The sequence below is a fragment of the Pimephales promelas genome, chromosome 21, assembly GCF_988280905.1.
Source record: "Pimephales promelas chromosome 21, fPimPro1.hap1.1, whole genome shotgun sequence".
NCBI lineage: Eukaryota > Metazoa > Chordata > Actinopteri > Cypriniformes > Leuciscidae > Pimephales > Pimephales promelas.
Window position 1 is genome coordinate 6,091,308 of NC_142789.1, and position 22,562 is coordinate 6,113,869.

General features: G+C 37.9%; 1 protein-coding gene across 1 annotated transcript; it reads right to left on the reverse strand.

The window, feature by feature from the left end:
- Window positions 1-70: 70 nt before the first annotated feature.
- comp (cartilage oligomeric matrix protein) lies at window positions 71-20,656 on the reverse strand. Its single transcript, XM_039649183.2, has 19 exons — window positions 20,434-20,656; window positions 17,225-17,298; window positions 15,928-15,979; window positions 15,694-15,842; window positions 13,745-13,882; window positions 13,590-13,664; window positions 11,465-11,617; window positions 11,291-11,395; window positions 11,099-11,206; window positions 8,391-8,550; window positions 8,195-8,313; window positions 7,890-7,942; window positions 7,611-7,804; window positions 6,674-6,852; window positions 6,536-6,584; window positions 5,372-5,568; window positions 5,110-5,282; window positions 4,881-5,020; window positions 71-2,264 (listed from the first exon to the last, which is right to left on the reverse strand). The coding sequence occupies exons 1-19, from the start codon at window positions 20,597-20,599 to the stop codon at window positions 2,209-2,211; spliced, it is 2,340 nt and encodes a 779-aa protein (XP_039505117.2). The 5' UTR covers window positions 20,600-20,656; the 3' UTR covers window positions 71-2,208.
- Between the last annotated feature and the right edge of the window lie 1,906 nt (window positions 20,657-22,562).

A 22,562-nucleotide genomic window follows, 5' to 3' on the forward strand; every position in this document is an offset into this window, starting at 1 on the left:
GTTAGTTTATGTTAAATGTTAACAAATGTTTTGTATCAAACTGTTATGCGAATGATGTAGTTTATGTCGATGTTTTAAATTTATTTAAAGAAATGTTACATTTGGGCCCCACTGTACCTAAAAAATATACCAAAAAAAAAATAACCTGGTGAAGTTTAGCCCTTTTTGGCCAGATACAGATTTGGATCCTAAAACGGTGCAAATCCCATATGTGATTCCTATGCAAACTAAAAGCAAAACTAATCAACTAACAATTGGGAATATTTTTGTTTGAATATGAATTGTGTACTAAGGGCTGAGAAGTAGGGATTGGCTCAGATGGTGGATATTTATTAGACAACAAACACTGCAATACTCCCATTTTATTCTTCAAACTGTGCCATTCAGAATATTTCTTCTATTGTTTTCACGTTATCCATGAAAGTGTTTGTCTCGGACACTTTTTTTCCTGAAACCAGTGTACATATAAACCTTATCACAGGAACATGACGAGAAAATACCTTTAGAGAACGAGGTCTTCATTAGCTTGGCTGATTCCAGCAAAAAAGATTCACTGAACATACAACAAAATAGATTCCAGAGAGACAGTGCATGTTTTAATTAATGCTAGTCTGGTTTGACACTGATAACTATGTCTATGATCATGTTTAGAAACGGAATGTATTTATGGGGCTCCGTGTTATTATAGTGCATTACACCAAATGACCTGCTTGGCAATGCTTGACCAAAGCACTTTTGTTTCTTATGATCTGTTATGTTGGCTTTTTTGGGTCACGGTAGCATTTTTCTGTTCATCACAGTTACAGCATGTTTCAGTTGGGTCACCCCCCCTCCTCCCTATGGATTTGTTCAGCCCTTGCATCTTGAGTTTCCATTTGAAATCTGGAAGATATGGCAGCTTTCATACTGACATATGTGCATTACTTTGCAATCTTCATGGCTGTTGCTCCTATAGGGGCTTCAGCTGTGGCTTTGCTCATGAAACTTGGACTGTTTTACTTTCTGAGAATGCTGACTGTTCAACCCTGTACATGCATTTCCCCCCCAGTTTATTGTGAAGGTGTTCTTTGTGAATTGTTCTCTGTATTGCAAAGATAATTCAGAGGGAAAGGCGTATATGTGACTTCCCAATGCAAACCGAAAAAAAGGGCTCAGTCTGTTTGTTGCTTTACCATGTTAAACATGATGAGATGTGGGCAGACTGCATGTTTTTATTGGTCAAATAATCTGTTGTTGATGAACATGCGGCATGCAGCCAAACTGCCTGTTTGGGGCGTTTTATCGGAGCGGTTTTACATGTACGTTGGACTTGTCCATTTGTGTCCTGGTTATTTGTGTGAGAGCAAACCCCCTTTAGCGTAAATTCCCCTTTAAGCCTTAATAGAACTGCTAAGCAGTTAGTTACCATGATTACCATGTCCGTACCATTAAGACTAATAAGGACGTAGTTGACTAGATGGGACGTACTTCTTGATATGCATAATGATAGTGACCCATAGGTTAGCGCTGATCGGTATAACAAGCCTTCCCCTTAACTCATAGCATTAGCAACTAAGTGCCATCAACATTGATTTCTTTCTGTAAGGATGATTTTAATTCGTCAGCCGTCACATTACTTAAAAAGACGTCGTAAACAGACTAGATTACAGAATGCGCATCAAATCTTTGTGGTCTTTCATTTTGCGAGCATAAACAGTGCTCGCTCTTTATTGGAATTAACGGTATATTAGGACATATAATTTGTGGTTGTCTAGAGCTTTCATTGGGTTGGATCTATCCAGAGGCCCAGTTCTATAGTCGCTGTGCTGGTGTGGTCATCTTTGTCTCCTATTCGTGATTGTAGAAGGAATTGATTTCGTCTTTGTCGTATTGCTGGTAATTTTTCCTTTCTCAGAAAAAAAAAAAAAAGCTAAATATGGATGTGCATGATGTCTCAGCTGCATATATCAGAGCCTTCTTGTTATATCATTTATATTTTGTAACCTGTATTTCTGTACGTGTTTTTAAAATACATATATATATTTAAATTCTGGTGTTTGTGACCTCAGTGCTAATGCAGTGTGTCATCAGTGTATCTGTCAGTCATTTGGGGTTTTGAGGAAGGCTTATCTACTGTTGTTCTTAAAGTATAAAAAATTGAGTATGAAATATGGCACATATATATACAACTCAAAACACGTTAACCTTGTAAAAATGTTGAGTTTGTGTTTAAAAAAGCTGGATTTGCTGGGTTCTGAACGTCTCAAAGTCCTCTGGGATTGTATCTGCAAAAACAAAGAGGAAATACGATAGAATTGAAAAATTGTCTCCTCAGAGACTGTGAATTTTGTATTGCCATATTATATATTGTTCATTGCCTTAATAATACTAAAAATGTATGATTTTGCACTTTTTTCAAGGGAAAATCTGCTGCAGAATGTCTTCCGAGTGAAAGGATATTCATTGAAAGTCCAGTGGGAACTGGATCATGAAAAACGGTCACCCACAGAGGAATTATAGTAAAATTATATATTATTGCTTTTTGTCATATATTTGAAATAACATGACTCAATGAATCATGCTAAAAAAAGACTTTTATTTTGTATAAATAAATATCAATAGATTTTGTATTTCATGATAACTTAAAAAAAAGTTAAATATGTTAAACATTTGGGAGTACTATACTCCAATTGGTAGCTTTGAGTATTTTCAAATGAGCCATACTAATAAACAACGCATTCTCATCCTAAGGTGTCATATACTGACGCTTTTGCCAATGCATATACATCCAAACCACATGGCACCATTTAGCGTCAACACAACACGTTTCGGTTATCGGTAGGTTTAGGTCTGGGGTAGGGTTAGGGTTTGACCACTAGGAGGCGCCTTCTGGCCCATATATACAGTATCTGCGACTCATATTGACACTGAAGGGTGCCATGTGCGTTGGATGTATACGCATTGGCAAAAGCGTCAGTATATGACGCCTTGGGATGAGAACGGTCTGTAATAAATGAGCAAGCAAGTGGCAGAGGATGTGTAGAACTGTTATGCTACGTTCACACCGGACGCGAGTAGCGCGTCAAATTCACGTCTACCACGTCTAGTTTGACGCTTGACCACTTTGAATCCATAGAGAGCGAAATTGATGCGTGAAAAAAACCCTAAAGTTTGAAGCGAAATTTAAGCGCGTAATGCGTGTCAGAATCGAAATCCGTTTTTATGTCGACCGAGCATTCATCAAGAGAGTCACCGCTCTGTATTTACTCTGGAGAGCAGAACAGCAGCATGGGGATCATCGTCGCCGTTTTTGTGTCCACCGGACCCTTCGAAGGCGAACTGTTTCACCATTTGTCTCTGTCAGCGGTACTTCCGCCTGTCCCGCAGTTTGATTACCTGTTGTCCCGCATCGGAGCGAGGATCACCCTCGCCCTCATCCATCTAATCTGTAATTTATTTTTGTTTTGATGATAAAAAGAGCCAGCCTCCAAAAGTTATTAACCTGTCCTGTGATATTTTTCTCACTCACGTCTAGACACGAATTAAATGCACATGTTGGTTGTCTTTAGGCTACATCATAATAATTTCATATAATCTAGATATGGAATAAATAACATTCAATGCAAAATGAACATGTCTCGTATATTGAAATAAAGTTTTGAGTGATAAAATATTTGCTTTGTTGTGCATTAGAACCACACGCATTTAGTCATATTACAAAATAATTGATTGAATCCAGATACTTGACCACATGAGCGAGCAGCAGGCTCCTGATTGGTTAACGCGGCGCGAATTTGACAGCAAAGTTCAGATTTTTCAACTCGGGCGGAAGACGCGATTTCGCGTGAATGCACAAATAGCACTAACTAAATAATTTGCGCGTAACTCGCTTAACGCGCCAGATGCGCCGCTACTATGGAAAGCCAAATGGTTCACATTTCGCCACTTTCCAAACGCGTTTTGTTAAATAAGCGCCGGTGTTCACGGCGTTTAAGACGGAAAGACGCCGCAAATTACGGCTTATTGTGGTACAAACGCCGTAAATTACGGCGTTTACAAAGCAAATTCGCCGTCATTTTCGGCGTTTTTTAATCCAGCCAATGACGCCGTTTCTGACGCCGCAGGCCATCCACATTGCGGCGTCAACTGCGGCGCTTCTGTCTGACAAAGACGGCGTAAAAAGCGGCGTTTTGTATAATATTATAATCAGCCCCACCCTTTTCTTCAAAGTTCATCCCATCTAATGAAGTGACGTTTGGTGGAAAGACATATGTAGTAGATTGTCGATCTGAATAGCGATCCGTCTTTAAGGTTCTGTTTTTGGAATGTTATCCTGTCATATTTTTATTTCTTCATTGGGCACGTGTAGGCTATCGCTTTTTAAAAAGCACGATAAAAGAAATTTCCTTTTTCATATTATAATATTATACAAAACGCCGCTTTTTACGCCGTCTTTGTCAGACAGAAGTGCCGCAATTGACAGCGCAATGTGGATGGCCTGCGGCGTCAGAAACGGCGTCATTGGCTGGATTAAAAAACGCTGAAAATGACGGCGAATTTGCTTTGTAAACGGCGTAATTTACGGCGTTTGTACCACGTCTTTTCGTCTTAAACGCCGTGACCACCGGCGCTTATTTAACAAAACGCGTTTGGAAAGTGGCGAAATGTGAACCATCTGGCTTTCCATACGCTACCGCGCCGTGCTCTACGCCTCATTCACACCGCAGGAATTTTTTACGCGCGTAACGCGTCTTTGCATTGAAATCATTCGTGCCTGACGTGCTATTCGCGTCCAGTGTGAATGTTCCATTACTGAGAGTAAGCTCTTTGAGTGAGTGTAGTAGACCTGTTTACTTATTTTCTAATGTATGCCTAATATATTTTTTATCAAAATAACTGACCGTTGCATCTGTAGCGCAGGTTGGCCCAGATGATGTTCTCCTGAGAGAAGCAGAAAACCCCCAGCCTGCCTCCTCTCATGGTTGTGTCAATAATAATTCCTGTGTCAGCTACCATCTGCTGACCTTCATAGAACCGAACCCTGCATGCGAGATATGCAGAGTATTTACCTAAACATGCATAAAACAATATTGCGAATAAAAAACAGCAGGATTTGCAGATGAAATATACCTAATATAGCCTTCTTGGGGTCTGTGCTGCAGGAACCAGCGGTAAGAAGTCTTGTCTTTCCAGCCAACATTTCTGGAGTCTTTCCACAAGAGTTTCACCTGGTTAGTTGAGTCGCCTGTGTGCCAGAGTGAATTCCGCAAGTTTTCTCCAGGTCCCGTGTCTGATTTCACTGCCTACCAAAAAAACAAACAAAAAAACTGGTACTATATTTGATCCGAGCCATAAAAGTTGTTACTCTGCACTTAAAGAAACCAGATCACACCTTTAGTTGGATACCAGGCTCAGCTACAGCTCGGAAAGGATTGGCTTGCCAGTAAATCTGCTCCACTTGCTTCCACATTACCACATAGAAGCTTGAGCTGTCCTGATAGCCAAAGATAAAGCCTGCATAGTCGTCATCCGTCTCAGTATTTACATGAAACGTCCCTTCGAAGTCCACACCATTGAATGCTGTGTAGCCTGTTGGAGTAACCAGAGAGGTTAAAGGAGTAGTTCACTTTAAAAAAAAAAAAACTTTTGCTGATAATTTAATCACCCCCCATACCATCCAAGATGTTCATGTCATTATTTTCGTTTTTGATGAAAACATTCCAGCATTTTTCTCCATATAATGCACTTCAGTGGGAACCAAACGGTTCAAGGTCCAAAATACAGTTTCAGTGCAAACTACTATTCCAGACAATGAATAAGGGTCTTATCTAGTGAAATGATCGCTCATTTAAAAAAAAAAAAAAAAAACTTTTAAGTTTTATAAGTACAAATGCTCACCTTGCTTTGTTCTGTAATGCACTCTCCTGTTCGAACTCATTCATCAAAATGAACAAGAAATTTCGTTCGTTCAACGCACAAAATAAACGAAATGACTCAAAAAAAGATTTGTTCATTTTTTAGTCATTTTTTCAGAATCTTTTTTCGAGTCATTTCATTCGTTCACCAAACAAAATAAATGAAATGACTGGAAAAAATGAACAAGTCTTTTTTCGAGTCATTTTTTCGAATCTTTTTTCAAGTCATTTAATTCGTTCAACCAACAAAATGAACAAAATGACGCTGAAAAAGATTTGTTCATTGTGAACTGGAGAGTCACGAACGTGCATCACAGAACAGAGCAAGGCGACCATTTGAGCTTATAAAACTTAAACTTTTTTTATTTTTGAAATGACCGCTCATTTCGTTTGATAAGACCCTTATTCATCGTCTGGAATCGTTTAAAGCCGTTTGGTTACCAGTAAAGTGCATTATATGGAGAAAATCCTGGAATGTTTTCATTAAAAACCTTAATTTGTAAGTAAGACAAGGACATCTTGGATGACATGGGGGTGAGTAAATTATCAGTAAAAGTTTTTTTTAAAAGTGAAATAATCCTTTAAGCTTGGAATCAACTTGTCAGCACATCCACAATGCTGTTTTCAAAATCATTTCTTACCTACAGCCAGGCCAGGGTCACTGTTCATGGTCTGAACAATCTCTCTTCCCTGTTAAAAAGGATGAGCATACCTTAGTAATTTCACACTGTGAGAACTTTGACTGCCACCATCTATGAGGCCGAAAGAGGCAGACAGACCTGATTAAGCACCACCCAGTTTGGATCGATCTGCGCATCACCCTCCGGATCTAGAACTACAGTCTGATAGGTTCTGAAGTCGGTGAGAGTGACCTCAGCATTCTCAGGACAAACGTCAATGTTGTCGCTATATGTGTCATTGTCAAAGTCATTCTCACAAACGTTGCCAATGCCATTACCTGCAAATCAACAGTCAAGAAAATGATGCAGATGATTAAGATCTGACATACACATGACAAAGCAACAAGATCAGAAAATGGCAGAAAACGTCCCATGCTAATCTAGGTTTGTTGGTTTGGTGTTTGTCAATATGGTTCATAAAGTCTTTTCAGTTAAACTAAGAACCTTTGGTAACACATTGGTACCTAGTCGACCGCTCTCTGAGATTTGTTTTCATGATAATCGAATGAAAAGAGTTTTATTTCTAAAAACTGTTTAGTGTATAACGCTAGTATATGGGGGCATATTATGATAAGTAAAAAGAAATCGCTAGTTAATACCACTAACAAGGCTCAAAATAGCCCCACGGTAACACAGTAACATCATGAGGGTCCCTACTGTCTTTATAAAATATCTTCTTATTAAACGGTCTGTACACTTACAGAGTTCTCAATGCTTCGTTTTGCGTGTAGGGACCCTCATTATGTTACTGTGTTAGTGTGGGGCTATTTTGAGCCTTGTTAGTGGTATAAACTAGCAATTTCTTTTTACTTATTAAATGCCCCCATTACTAGTGTTATACACTAAACAGTTTTTAGAGATAAAACTCTTTACATTCGATTATCATGAAAACAAATCTCAGAGAACGGTCAACTAGGTACCAATGTGTAATTAGACCAAAGGTTGATTTTGCGCCGGAGTTCTCCTTTAATTCAGAATAATGGTATTAGTATAACAGTTTGACGTAAAGTAAGGTTTCCAAGCTTTGAAACCAGACCATCAAAGTCCTCCTGCAGTGGGTTTGGAATCAGACGACAGTTGTCTGGACCAGGAGGAAGGAGATCAGGAATGCCATCGTTGTCATCATCATCATCACATTCATCTCCAATGCCATCCTTGTCTGTGTCTAGCTGGGAGCTGTTGATGACTGCAGGACAGTTGTCTCGGGAGTCCTGATGCCCATCTCCATCACTGAAGACAGAGACCAAAGCATTGGACTGAACATTCCGATTATGGGCGTTACCAATGGGAACCAACATTTGGAGTTTTGTAATACCTGTCTTTGTTGGTGTCACAAGGATCACCAATTAAATCATTATCCACATCCATCTGTAGCCGAAAGAAGGAGAATCATGAGTTATGTAGGCTTTTCTAATACCACAATTTCTTGGGTTCCGAGTTTTATTCCACCTCCATCACTCTGCAGTCTCTTTTATACATTGTACTTTTGAGTCTGACCACACTCAGACCACTTTTTTTAAGTTTGCTTGGGTGTGCACTCTAAAAACAAATTCTGACATCAAACCATTCTGGGTAAAGAGAGAATTTACAAGTGAGAAATGAATCAAGAGTTAATCAGACCTGATCAGGGTTGCGGACGTAGGGACAGCTGTCACAAGCATCACCAACATTATCACCATCTCGATCTTTCTGGTCACGGTTTGGTACCTTTTTACAGTTATCCTTATCATTTTTTATTCCTAGAAAGAAAACCTTCTCAGTTGAACCAATGCAGCTGTTCATAGTAACCCAATGAAGGAAATATCGAAAGTTTTACCATCCCCGTCAATGTCATCATCACACTCATCACCCTGACCATCACCATCTGTATCCTTCTGATCATTGTTTTTAATCAGGCGGCAATTATCACAAGCATCTCCATAATCATCCTGATCAATATTCTTCTGATTGATATTGGGGACGAGCACACAGTTGTCCTATCAGAGAAATGAGCAGGTTGTGAGAACTGGTAGTTCAGGATTACAGCTCCCCAAATGCCAATATAGACAACATTGGGCATAATCAACATAAAGTATGTTTTAAAAGATAAGCAGCAACCTTCTAAGGCAGCATCTCAAATATCTTTATGAAGAAGGAGCTTAACGAGCTTTGTCTGTGATATACATTTTAATGAAATATTTTAGTGTAATATTAGCTGATCAACATGCTATCACACTCTATTAGAATCAATAGTCTCCTCTCCATGTACATGCAGCTTTATGTTTGATGTGTGAAACTGTTGACTATTGCCCCTTTTCCACCAAAGCATTTCTAGAACCGGGTCGGTTCCGGTGCCCACTCGCGAACCAGTTCTTTGTGTTTCGACATCCAAAAAAAAACGGTTCTCGGCCAGGAAATTTGTTTCCAAAGCGGCACCAACTCTTGAACTAGAACTGTTCTTTTTAACAAAGTCATATAATAAGAATATTTATATTTATAAGAAGTCATATAACTGACGTATTGGGACGTCTTTTGACCATACGTCAACATCCGCCTTTTTAGGCTACCCTTAAACGTCGGTTACATGACTATCCCGGGCCGTCATACAACTGACACTTTACCTTTAACGTCGGTTAGGTGACGGGGTAGGTTTAGGTCTGGGGTAGGGTTAGGATCCGATAACGTCATCTAACCGACGTTTAAGGGTACCATAAAAAGGCGGATGTTGACGTATGGTCCCAAGACGTCAGTTATATGACATCTTAGGATGAGACTGTGCTGTTCTTTTACCACATCATGCTTACGTCGGGGGCTGGGGAAGGGTTATTGAGACCAGCAACACAACTGGAATGGGAAAGCTTAGACGTATGGCGACGTGCACAGTGACGTAACGACGTCATTCGCTGGGCTCTCGAGTCAGTGGAAAAACAAACAGGTTCTGAGAAGGTTCACAAGTTGAACCAACTTTGAACCAGCACCAGTTCTGAACCAGTTCCTTTTTGGTGGAAATGAGGTAATTGTAGAATGTTCAGTCTAGTTCAGTCACTTGAATGAAGTTCCATTTGGATTAGGATGCTTCCTTAGAAGGCAGCACACCAGGTTTTAGAACAAAGCATACATACAGTTTAAATCAGAATTATTCAACCCCCATTGCAAATCAGGTTTATTGGCAAAATTGACATACTTTCAACTGATTGAACACATTTCTGAACTTGCGTTCTCAAAAATCTGGTTGCAGCCGTTGATAGCTTCCTTTTTCTGCCCGTCCAGGAAGTGTAACCACTGTTCCTTTAACTTTGAACTTCCGAACCATAATTCCAATGCTGTCTCTTAAAACATTTAGTGCATTCGCAATCTTTTTGTATCCTGTTCCTTATTTGTGAAGGGTAATGATATCTTCTCTTAGCTTGTTGGACCATTCTTTTGACTTAAAGGGTTAGTTCACCCAAAAATGAAAATTAAGTCATTAATTACTCACCCCCATGCTGTACCAACCCCGTAATACCTTAGTTCGTCTTCGGAACACAAATGAAGATATTTTTGATTAAATTTGAGAGGTGGATCACTGCTGCATAGGCTCCTAAGGGTTTAAAACTTGACGGCCCAGAAAGTCATCGAAGAAAATGTTTAAATATTCCATGTGACTACAGTAGCTCAAGTATAAGTTTATCAAGCGACGAGAGGATTCCTTGTAGGCCTGAGACGAAAGTTCAAGAGATTTCCACGACCCATGCGCGAGAATTGCGATCTCCTTCAACTACTTCAGTTCAGTTCTCGCGCATGCGTCGTGGAAATCTCTTGAAGTCTCAGGCCCAGAAGGAAGAAATGGAGTAGTGGAATAAAATCGTTATTTTTGTTCGTTTTTTCGCACAAAAAGTATTCTCGTCGCTTGATAAACTTATAATTGAGCCACTGTAGTCACATGGAATATTTAAACATTTTCTTCGATGACTTTCTGGGCCGTCAAGTTTCGATCCCTTAGGAGCCAATGCAGCAGTGATCCACCTCTCAAATTTAATCAAAAATATCTTCATTTGTGTTCCGAAGATGAACAAAGATCTTACGGGGTTGGTACAGCATGGGGGTGAGTAATTAATGACTTAATTTTCATTTTTGGGTGAACTAACCCTTTAACCAAATTTATAACATTTCTTAAAAAACCTAGCCAGTTCAGATATTTCTTTTGTTCTAGCTCAAGCAAACATAGTGAAACTAATGAAGCCCTTGATTATTGCATCAGATGTGCTTGAGACAACACTTGTTTTGCAGGATTATGCTGTTGTGAGGGATTCTATTCGGAGGGGTTGAATCATTTTGAGACTGCAAAAGTCATTAAAAGTTGCATTTTCTGTTGAATTTGGGGAAACCACTTGAAACATTTGTTGTGTTGAGCTATTTCAATTACTTTTGTTTGATTTGTTCATAGTAAAAAGTCTGTCAATTTTGCCAATAAACCAAATTTGCAATGGGGGTTAAATAATTTTACTGTATAGTTGGTGATATTATAACACTGCATATAACAAAGATGGTGTGGTGACCTCTGACCTCTGTGTTTAGGATCCCATCTCCATCCGCATCATCATCACATGCATCACCGATGCTATCTTTGTCTGCATCTTCTTGGCCGGAGTTTGGAACAGTGAGGCAGTTGTCCTAGAAAAGCATTCAACACAAAGTTTTTAACAAGTTCTTCACTTTTTACTTTGTTTTTACATCTTTATTCTTGGTTTATTTTACCTTTGCACAGTTTCTTTCCACACATTCCAACTTTTCATCAGGAAATCCATCGATATCGGTGTCTGTTCCGCACAAGTATCCATTCCCAGCCCAACCAATTCCACACTAAAACAGATTTCATCAGTTAGGCCAGTCACATCTATATAGCAGTTTGTCAAATGATCATTGACTTACGGCACATTCGATCTGTCCATCACGATGAACAATGCATTCTGCGCTGGCGTGGCAAGGATTGGGCTGACCATTACCACAAGCCCGCTCAGGTTTGCAGCCTTTCGCCTGGTCCCCAACAAAACCAGTTTTACAGCGGCCACAACGAAAAGAGCCCTGCAATAACCATACAATGATTCAAATAAACATGATGATCCCACTGACTGATGTGAATCAATTCCTCCAAATTTGTAGACCAGTGGTTATCATCTGATTTGATTAGTTTTTATGCTGCTTTGTGGTGACCCCACACAATAGCTGTGATCCAATTCTGGGTTCACAACTTATGTAAATATTTTCACCTTGATCCATTTATGTTAATTATATTTAAGGATAGGGCATGTCACACAACCTGCATATGTTAGCATCTGCCTATAGGCACTCTAAAAATTGCTGGGTTGTTTTAACCCAATTTTAGGGTTAAAACCATTGGGTTGAATTTTTTAATTACATTTTTAACCCAACGTTTGGGTTTGTCCATATTTGACCCAAAGCATTTTTAGAGTGTAATAGCTTTAGCTAGCTTAAGTGAAATATGAATTTGTTCCAAAATAACTTTTTGTTTGGATTCATATATTTTGCATGAATTAGGAATTTGTTCCCACATTTATTCATTTGTTTCCTCAATTTATTCATTTGTTTTCTTGTTCTGTGGTTGTGGTCACGTTTTAGTAACGTCCCCATGATTTAACTAAAACGAGGGAACATTATTACAACATGACCTCGGTTTACCTAAAATGAGGGACAGAGTCAATAGAATTTGGGCATGATTTGCAGAAAATGAGGGAACCAAGTTTTACCTAAAAAGAGGGAACATATTAATAAAACGTGGCCATAAATGAATTGGGCTCAAGTCATGGGAATGAATTCTTAATTTGTGTCCATGACATCAAATTTTTGTGCATGTCATATCTGTGACCCTTCAACTGAAAAGATTTTTAACCTAAAATGAAAGGGATAGTTCACTTTGAAATGAATTTCTGATATGTTTTAGCTCACCTCTAAGGGCATCCAAGATGTAGGTGTCTTTGTTTCCGCAGTATTTTCAATTTTGATATTTTTAGGTCAAACCGTTCTTGTCTGTCAGTCATATAATGGAGGTCTATGGTCACCACCTCATAGAGCATGCACAGAGAAGTCCAAATTAAACATGATTTAATGACTCATAAAGGTAAGTACACATTGATGGCCTAAGACACGAAACAAGCGGTTTGTGTGAGAAAACGAACAGCATTTATATCGCGGCGCGGGCGCTTCGGTCTGCGCAAGTGATCTCTCGCGCATGTACGTCACTCATTGTTTACACAGAGATTTCAGAAGTGTTAGTTTTCACTGTGAAGATCTAAACATATTTAGATATACAGGAAATTGCAATGGAAGACGATTTCGATGTATCAACAGACAACGTTGATTTTTCTTTATTTTTTTGCGACCGCGCAAGAGATAATTTCCAGTGCTTTCCGGCACTTACGCTCACCGAAGCGCCCGTGCCTTCAAATCACTTGGACGTGACTGTAGTTACAAGAGGTGAAAACGATATAAATACTGTTCCTGTTTCTCACATAAACCGCTCATTTCGTGTCTTAGGCCATCAATGTGTACTTGCATTTACGAGTCATTAAATCAAGTTTAATTTGGACTTCTCTGTGCATGCTCTTTAAGGTGGACCCCATAGGTCTCCATTAAATGACTTACAGGCAAGAACGGTTTGACCTAAAATTATCAAAATTGAAACTACTGCGGAAACAAAGACACCTACATCTTGGATGCCCTTGAGGTAAGCTAAAACATATCAAAAATTTATTTCAAAGCCAACTTTCCCTTTAAATGGGCACCTACAGTAATTACATGGGCATATGTAAATTAACTCAAGTCAAACCGTTCCATAATGGTTTCATGCCTCACCACATTAGTTGATGAAAGTAATTTTTAGAGTCAAATCAGGTAGAAGTAACTATCAACAGAAGTCTCTTTTTACAGTGAATCAACAGCAGAACCGATCATTGGGCTGCACACACCACCAGATAAGAACCACTGCTTTAAATGTAGCTCTGCTGATGTGACCAATAGACCATAAAGCATCACTCACTGGTGTGTTGATACAGTTGGAGTTCTCCACGCAGCCTCCATTTGAGTTCTCACACTCATTAATGTCTGCGCAAACCTGCAAATAACAGTTTCCAATTAATTTCCAACATTTCATCCATTGATTGCCTCATGATTATTCTCATATAAAAATGATACCTGTTTATTGGCAGATGCATATGCGAGTCCAACCCCCTGCACCAGGGGGCCCATGTACCCAGCTGGACAGGGCCCACAGCGAAAACCAGGAGATGTGTTAATGCATCTCACCCCCATGTGACATGGCATTACAGCACACTGTACAACAAAGAAAGTGGAGAACAAATTCAATATTTTAGCACCCTGGAAAGGCCCCTCATGAGGCGGATGCCATGTCTAGTGACATTCCAAATGTCCGTTAGTAAAGGGTACATGCAATTGAGGATAATAATTATTACCGTTTATGGTAATGTGAGCCATTTTAAAGCTAGAGATTGAGTCAACATATAAATAAAATAATTCAGCGAATTCCAAATGACGTTTTTCGGCCTTGAAAGGCACTTGGACTTTGGGAAGGGGACATCATTTGTAAAAGGGAAGGGCCCTTCCACACAGCCGTTAGCAAAGAGTGCATGCGATGGTCACTTTGAGGAAGTGATTTTATCAATTTTATCGTCCTTTCTATTCATTTTAAAACTACTGTAGATGGCAAGAGCATTATGAATAAATATAATAAAATAAGTTGCATCAGTTTTTTTTTTTTTTTTGCTGTGACATGAATTTATTTCATTTTAGTTTTAGGTCAAGTATGAATTATTGATGGTTTTGTCATTTTTATTAGTTACTTTATGGAAATAAAGTGTTACCGACATTTTTTTAGTCCGCTTTAGACATTCTACAAACTATAAGTAACTTTGCAACTACCTCTCCTAACTGTCATTAGAGTATTAGTAGACTGTCTGCTTAATACGCCATCACTTTATTTTTTTGATCCCCCAACAGACATGCCACTGACAATTTGAAACTACAAGTAAACTTATTCCCCTAACACCTAACCATAACCTAACTGTAAAAAAAATATTGTTGGTTAAACTTAAAAAAATAAGTAACTTGGTTGCCTAAAAATTTTAAGTTCACTGAAATGGAAAAATTGAGTTAATACAATGAAGGAGATTAATTTAATCATCAGAAACTCAAAGTATTATGTTATCTGAACTACATAAATTATCTAAGTTGATTTGACAAAATGAAAAAAATGTTGTGATTACAAATCATGAAAATATGTATTAGTGTATATTTATAGTGTACTAATACTCTAATGAGAGTTAGTTGACAAGTAATTGCAAAGTAACTTATAGTAGATATAAAGTACACTCTAAAAATGCTGGGTTGTTTTAACCCAACTTTGGGTCAAATATGGACAAACTCAAATTTTAGGTTAAAAATGGAATTAAAAATTTTAACCCAACTTCAACTTTCACTTTCAACTGTAATTTTTTTGTATTACATTTTTAACCCAACATTAGGGTTTGTCCATATTTGACCCATTTTTGAGTGTGTAACCAAAATATTTTTTAGTTATGAATTTTTTTTTTCAGTTTTAGTTATTTTAGTACATTAAGATGAACTACATGAAAATGACAAATGCTTTGACATCTAGCTGAAATGAAATTAATAAACATTTTGTATATTTATTTTATTTCAGTTAGCATTTATTTTATTTTGAGAAACAGTTTTTATGGTTTAGTTTTAGATAATAACATTGTTACCACACATTTGTCATGCATTTCACATGCAATTTAAATTAGTTTTTTTTTATTATTTTATTTTTTTAGATACATTCGGTAAAAATGACTCCCTGCACGATCCTAATAAGAGACGGCAAGTTTTATAAAGAGAGCAGAGAGGGAGGAACACACACACACATACATACACACAAAGCATATTTTAAAACTTAATTATGAATGTATATTTATTTGCAACAACTGCAAATAAGGAAAAGCAGTGTTCAGCAGTGTTCCAGACAGCTACCGTATAAGACACAATTTCCTTGCTCCCTCCAGAGTCCACACTTCTGAGTTTCATGAGTTTGGATGCTCACTTCATTTCAGCTCAGGCCGCCCACTCACCTCATCAACGTCAGTACAGTGAGTTCCATTTCCTGTCATGCCCTCCGGGCACAGGCCACACTTGATGCCACTGGGTGTCATAATGCATTCCACACCAGGGTGGCAGGGGTTGGGAACACATGAAGGCTGTGGATCTACTGCTCTCATGCCTACAAGAGAGAATCAATATCCGATAATTAGCGGTTACAATCTTGATTATTAATCTGATGCGCTGATAAGCTTAGAACTCCTCACCGCAGGCTTCACACTCCATGACCGTGTTCTTCAGGAAAACTATTTCCTGTATCTATAAAACAAATTGTTCATTTGTCAGTGTTATGTAATAATGTATAAGAACTAAAATGTGATTTAACTTAGGTTAGGCTAAGGTTAACCTAACCTAATATAAGGTTAATTATAAGGTTAACCAATAATTAACCTTAATAGGCAGGAATGTTGTTAAAAATATATCATAAAATTATCAACAAGTAAAATCATAACATGATGATACCTTTGGAAATTATTATCTAATGATTAATTAAAGCAGACATCTGGACACTGCACATTCAGATAACTAACACATTCATGTACACTATTAGTTAAAACTACCGTATTTATTGATGAATACATCATGACACATTTAATTAATAGTATACAGTATATTGCTTAATCTATTAATCTTAGTTCTTCATGAGTCCTGTGCATTATAGTTAGTGCCCCTGTATTACCAAATATATTTATGTATTGGTTCTAACACATTTTCATATCTTTGTTCAAATATTGCTTTAATTTTCTTGTTGTACCATTTGTATCTCCAGGAATAGATTGCTCATTTATACAATAACTAAGTCATTGAAATATATATACAGGCTGTTGAAATATATATATTTAAAAAAATGCACAGCTGGAGGTGGTAATGCACATGTCTGTGTGTGTGTGTGTGTGTGTGTGTGTGTGTGTGTGTGTGTGTTCTACAGCTCTGTGGTATACAAGGGATACAAGTGGTATACATTCCAACAAGGGAATTCTCTCCAGATATAGATAAGATATAAACATTTACATTACGATATTTGACTTTCTCACAGCATGCTGTCATTATATCCTCTGGGGCTTTTGTAACCAAACATTTTGAAAATTAAAAAAAATCGTAGCTTCAGCGGAATGGTGTGAAACATGGAAACTTTTATGGCACTTGGTATATGAACACAAAAAAATAATATTTTTTTGAGGGCATGATTTGAAAAGGCTAAATGGTCACACTTCAAAAAGCCTCTCTATGGAGAACTGTTTGTGAATTACATGGTATTAAGCCTATATGTTTTTCCTTCTTTACCCTCACCAGATGGCACTAATCTGCCTTCAAAAATTTGGATTTTAAATGTCTATATTTTAACTTGAAATACTAAATGAATTGTATTATCTCCCAAATGAGGAGTACCAGAGGATTAAATAAAGATTGTTATTGGATGACAAAGATTTCATACAAAGTCATTTACCCTGAAAATTTGCAATGACATACTGAAGAGCCCATTTGGTTTGGTTTCTGAATTACCTGTTGCTTCAGTAGTTCTTTGATTTCAGCAAGCTCCTGGTTTGTGCCTTTAATCTGTTTGATAATCTCACCATCTGCAGTAAACAATGTAGAATTAGAAAGATGATTTAGAATTCTTGGTTTGGAACCTTCATGTTTAAAGTGATACCTCTAGAAAGATGAATGTGTATTTAAAATGGGTCTTTTATGTAGAAGAAATGTGAAATTACTTTTGAATTTGGAGCTTTTTAGACTGAGAAAAGCCAGAAAATGTATTTTTGGCTTATGTGGATGAAAGACAACAACTCCCAGAATGCACTTGCTTCGCTGCCCTAGGAGGCCACGCCTACCAGTAACAGAGCGCAGTAGTTAAACAACAAGTCTAGGCTACTAGTGATGAGTCTGCGCCAAAATGTGGGTTTTCGAGATCGCCCAAAATGTCCGGGATTCGGCTTTTGCGTTCTACAGTCGTCATTCATTCAGTTTACTGTGGCGAGCAGGACGAGTGAGGGCCGCGGGAGAACGGCGCAAGGCCGGTGGCGTGATTTACCGATGAGCGACACACGTAAGACGCACCGGTCTCGCATCTCTCACGGAGGAGCGGGAATTTTCTTAGTAATGTTAAAACGCACATCAACCGATCACTTGTTTGGCGTTCATGTAAACACTACATTCAGATTCAGCAATCAGAATGAATTCAGTTAGACTGAAACAAAAGCTGTGCATGTAAACAACGAATGGCGACCGCAGAAAGCAAAAGCTGAATCCCGAACTTTGACGGTAACCCCTACTACTCAACTTTCTCCACAGAACAAGAGCCTGCTAGCTTAGCTTCCAAAAAAAGATGGCTGACACTATGTGTTCATTCTGTGAGTGAGATCGCCCTCTATGGGCGAGTTGAGAACATGCAGGACAGACCCGACTACTGACTGCAGTTTTTAGCCTCAGGCCAAAAAATCCTCTGATGACGCAAAATGACGATAGTTGCGACATCGGAGGATATTTTCCAGACAAAAACTACATAAATCTCTCGTCTCAGGGGGATATGAGGGTGGAAAGCACGATCATTTGAAAATACTACAGGTTTTCTACTAATACAAAGCTTAATGCTAAATCCTGAAGTATCCCTTTAATTATAATTATTATATTTTTTTGAGCTCATTAAATATTATGCTAAATGTCTTTCTTCTAAAGACAGAGAGGTTTAGAACAAGGGTGTGTAAATGTAATCATGTCCCTTTGAAACCTAAGTAAACTAACAGGACAGTTTCATGATCAGTGTTGTGCAAGTTACTTCCAAACTGTAATACATTAGGTATTACTTGTTACTGTTATTTAAAAGTAATTCATTACCTTACAATATTACTGTCTCAGAATTGTAATGCGTTACAGTACTCATGTATTACTTTTGAGTTACTTTCACCAAAATAACTAAGTAGAACTTAACTTTTGGGCTGTAACGATATGCATTATATCAAACCGAAATCGCGATTCGCCACACGACTCAGATCCACGAACCTACAGAATCGCGACACACCTCTTCCAACTCCAGCGTTATTCTCCTTACCGTCCATATCCAATGCTGCCTTATCTTTAAATTAGGCTATTAGTATTATTTGAAGTTAACATTATAAAATACGTAGACCTACACCACAAAACTAGTTGAGGATAAATTATTTCAAATTGGGGAAGTCCAGCATTATGGACATGACATTTGCGGTCAAAACTTGAAATAAATATTCTCAGAAAATTCATGTATTGAAACGTATATAGGCTACTTCTTTAAAGGACTCCAGACATTAGACAAATATCAGTCTATGTTTTATTTTTAATATCAGGCAAAAGACACACATTCATGCGTGACAAAAAAAATAAGAGGGCAAATTATGTTTTTTGTAATTCTGTTAATTACACTGCGCAAATCGGATAAGGAAGGGTTGGCTCTCCAGTCTCCATAGAACTTAAAATATTCATTTTATTTTAGTTTTCATGTTCGCCTTTCTGAGGAAAAAACAATGTTACAGACGCGACCGCTCTGAACTGGCACCAAAAGACTGCTTTAAAACTTTCACATAGTCTGTTGCCTTTAAGAAGTAAAAGCAGACAATACACTGTAATACAACTGTAATACAAGCCTCACTGAACATGTAACGAGTAAAATATTACTGAAAATTGATTAGTAATGCCTTACACTACTGCGTTACAGCAAAAAGTAATATGTTACTGTAATGTATTACTTTTGTAATGCGTTACTCCCAACACTGTATCATGATTAATGCTTGTAAGGCCCCGCTCAAAATATAATGGCTTTTCCTGCAGGCCCTGTGGATAATTTTTCAGCAGTCAGGAACTGTATTACAGTAATTTGCCATGGACTACATCTGTGTCTCACACACATTCTGGGAGTTTATGCTGTGTGTTTGTGAGTAGCAAAGATCAATCTAAGTTTGTTGCCTAATGGTGGATCCTGCTTTCCGTGTTTCAGCATGACCATAACATATAACCCAAATATCATGCGTCATTTTGATTAATCTCATGGGTGAACATGTTGTTATGACAGGAGATAAACTGTTGCAGTTTTGATTTATGAGGCTGGATTTTATGAGCCACAGGAGCATCAAACACTAGAAGGGTCAAATCAACCTGAGACCATTGCTTTCTCAGCTCTAGATGTGGGGTCAGGGTCCTGTAAGCTTTTCTCCATTGATGATTCCGGTAAATTTAAAAACATGGTAAATAAAAAGAAATAAGTCAATAAAATTCAAAGATACAAACTAGGAGGAGGGGCTTGTGTCAGAGGTTCCCCTCCCCAGAGAGCAGTCCAGACAAACAGAAGGGAAGTGTGCTCTTTCCATTAGCGGCATCAGTGTTTTCCATATGCATTCCAGGATTCCATAAGCTCAACTTATCAGTTTTTCATCCTGACTGGTGGGCCACTTAAAATGTTGATCTTTATCTTGCAACTTGGAATGGAAATGTTCTATTCAGCTTTATATATGTTATTAAAGCACCAAAACCACATAATAGGTTCTGTTACTTGGCAAACAGTATAAAGATTCTTAGCATAAACCCTTGTAGGAGCTTTATAAAAAATATAATAAAACTTAACTAAAAAGTTTACATTATTATACATAACTCTCTGAAATAATCTTGCAGTGTACTCTATAGATATTCGTCTAAGACTTTAAGATACAACAAAAATATACATTTTTTGAAGAAAGTCAACTCACCTCTGGATATTCCTTGAGCCGAAACCAGATGGCTGTGCAGATAAAAGCTGCAGCTGAACAAGAGAGTCCACAGCATGTTCAGTGCCTGTGTGTGAGGAGGGCAGCAGATCTGTGTGTGTGTGTGTGTCTGTGTCTCCTCTGCTTTTATACCAGTCTCTGACGTCATCTGCAGTCTGGTTCTTCACAGATCACACCTTTCATTCCATTCCAAGGTTCACGTGTAAAGCAGGTGAAAAAATACTTGGATTTGAGTCTCAAACACTCTGTCTCTCACACACTCTCCTCTCTCTCGATCAAAAGTTAGCCTACTTGTTTTCTGACCCTTACGAAAAAGAAGTTTATTCAAGTGTGCCACTAGTAGGCCTATACTTCTTTTAAACTAAAAATAAGAAAGTATACTTTCAGTTTATTTTTCCTGTACTTCTCAGAAATATACTTCAAATTACACTTAAGTGTACTTGACTTATACTGAGAGAAACGCAAGTATATTTGTCCTGTTCTTGTACTCAATCTTTTGATCCAGAAATACTTAAAAGTATAATTAACAACGCATTCTCACCCCAAGGCGTCACCTTTGACCATGCTTCAATATTTGACGTTTTAGGCGCCCTTTAGCGTCACTTACATGACGCAATCCTACGGCGTCATCTAGCTGACGCTAAAAGAAAGCGTCAGTTAGAGGACGCGGTTAGGTTTAGGTGTGGGGTGGGGGTAGGGTACACGCGATCCTAGGGCGTCATATAACTGACTCTAAAGGGCGCCTAAAGCGTCAGATATTGAAGCATGTCCAAATGCTTCCCATGGCGTCAGTTAAGTGACGCCTTGGGGGTGAGAATGGGCTGTAATTAAGTATTCAAAGTATACTTGTATAAGTATTACAGTAAAAAAGTAAACTACTAGTAAACCCATAAATTCACTTGCAGTACACATGAGATACATAAAAAATTAACTAGTTGTGCACTTACTGTTACACTTATAGTACACTTAAACATATACTTTTATGTACTAAAAGTGGGCCAATTTAGTCCCAAGCGGTATTAAAACAGTACACTTACAAGTTTACTACTAGTACATAGTGACATTAGTATACTTACTACATAATGTATACTTAAAATATGCTTGAACATTACTTAAGTATACTACATAAAATGAACTTGAAATATACTTCTTTTTCGTAAGGGTGAGTCTAATGAGAAAATGCTTCTCTTGTACTATTTGGCATATTAACAAAAAAAAAACTGTTTTGCGATGAAATTAAAAAGAAAGCATAATGTACATTCATCTGCAAAACAGATTTCAAACATTTAAATAAATCAAATGATTTTTAAGGCCATGAGAAACATAAATTCAGTGGATGAAGACATATTTGCTTTAGTTTAAAGGGTTAGTTCACCCAAAAATGAAAATTAAGTCATTAATTACTCACCCCCATGCTGTACCAACCCCGTAAGACCTTCGTTCGTCTTCGGAACACAAATGAAGATATTTTTTGATTAAATTTGAGAGCTGTATAACTACCACATTGGCTCCTAAGGGACTGCCTCTTGACGGCCCAGAAAGTCAATGAAGAAAATGTTTAAATATCCCAAGTGACTACCGTGGCTCAACTATATGTTTATCAAGCGACGCGAATACTTTTTGTGCGAAAAAACAAACAAAAATAACGAGTTTATTCGACTATTTATTTTCTTCCTTGTAGGCCAGAACGAGACTTCCTTATAGATTTCCACGACGCATGCACGAGATTTGCGATCTGCTTACACCAGCACTACTTCAGATCGCAATTCTCGCGCATGCGTCGTGGAAATCTATAAGGAAGTCTCGTTCTGGCCTACAAGGAAGAAAAGAAATAGTCGAATAAACTCGTTATTTTTGTTTGTTTTTTCGCACAAAAAGTATTCGCGTCGTTCGATAAACATATAGTTGAGCCACGGTAGTCACTTGGGATATTTAAACATTTTCTTCATTGACTTTTTGGGCCGTCAAGAGGCAGTCCCTTAGGAGCCAATGTGGTAGTTATACAGCTCTCAAATTTAATCAAAAATATCTTCATTTGTGTTCATTTGTGTTGAAATTTTCTTCTTTAATGACGATTTTTTATCAAACTTGTATATTTGAGTTCAGTAATT

What these genes read in the sequence shown, in the direction of transcription:
- comp (XM_039649183.2), bottom strand. Translation starts at nt 20,599, where the DNA reads ATGACGTCAGAGACTGGTATAAAAGCAGAGGAGACACAGACACACACA. An exon ending in CATGGAGTGTGAAGCCTGCG is followed by an intron (nt 15,843 to 15,927) that starts GTGAGGAGTTCT and finishes TCTCTCTTGTAG; the next exon opens with GCATGAGAGCAGTAGATCCA. An exon ending in AGCCTGGTATCCAACTAAAG is followed by an intron (nt 5,283 to 5,371) that starts GTGTGATCTGGT and finishes TTTTTTTGGTAG; the next exon opens with GCAGTGAAATCAGACACGGG.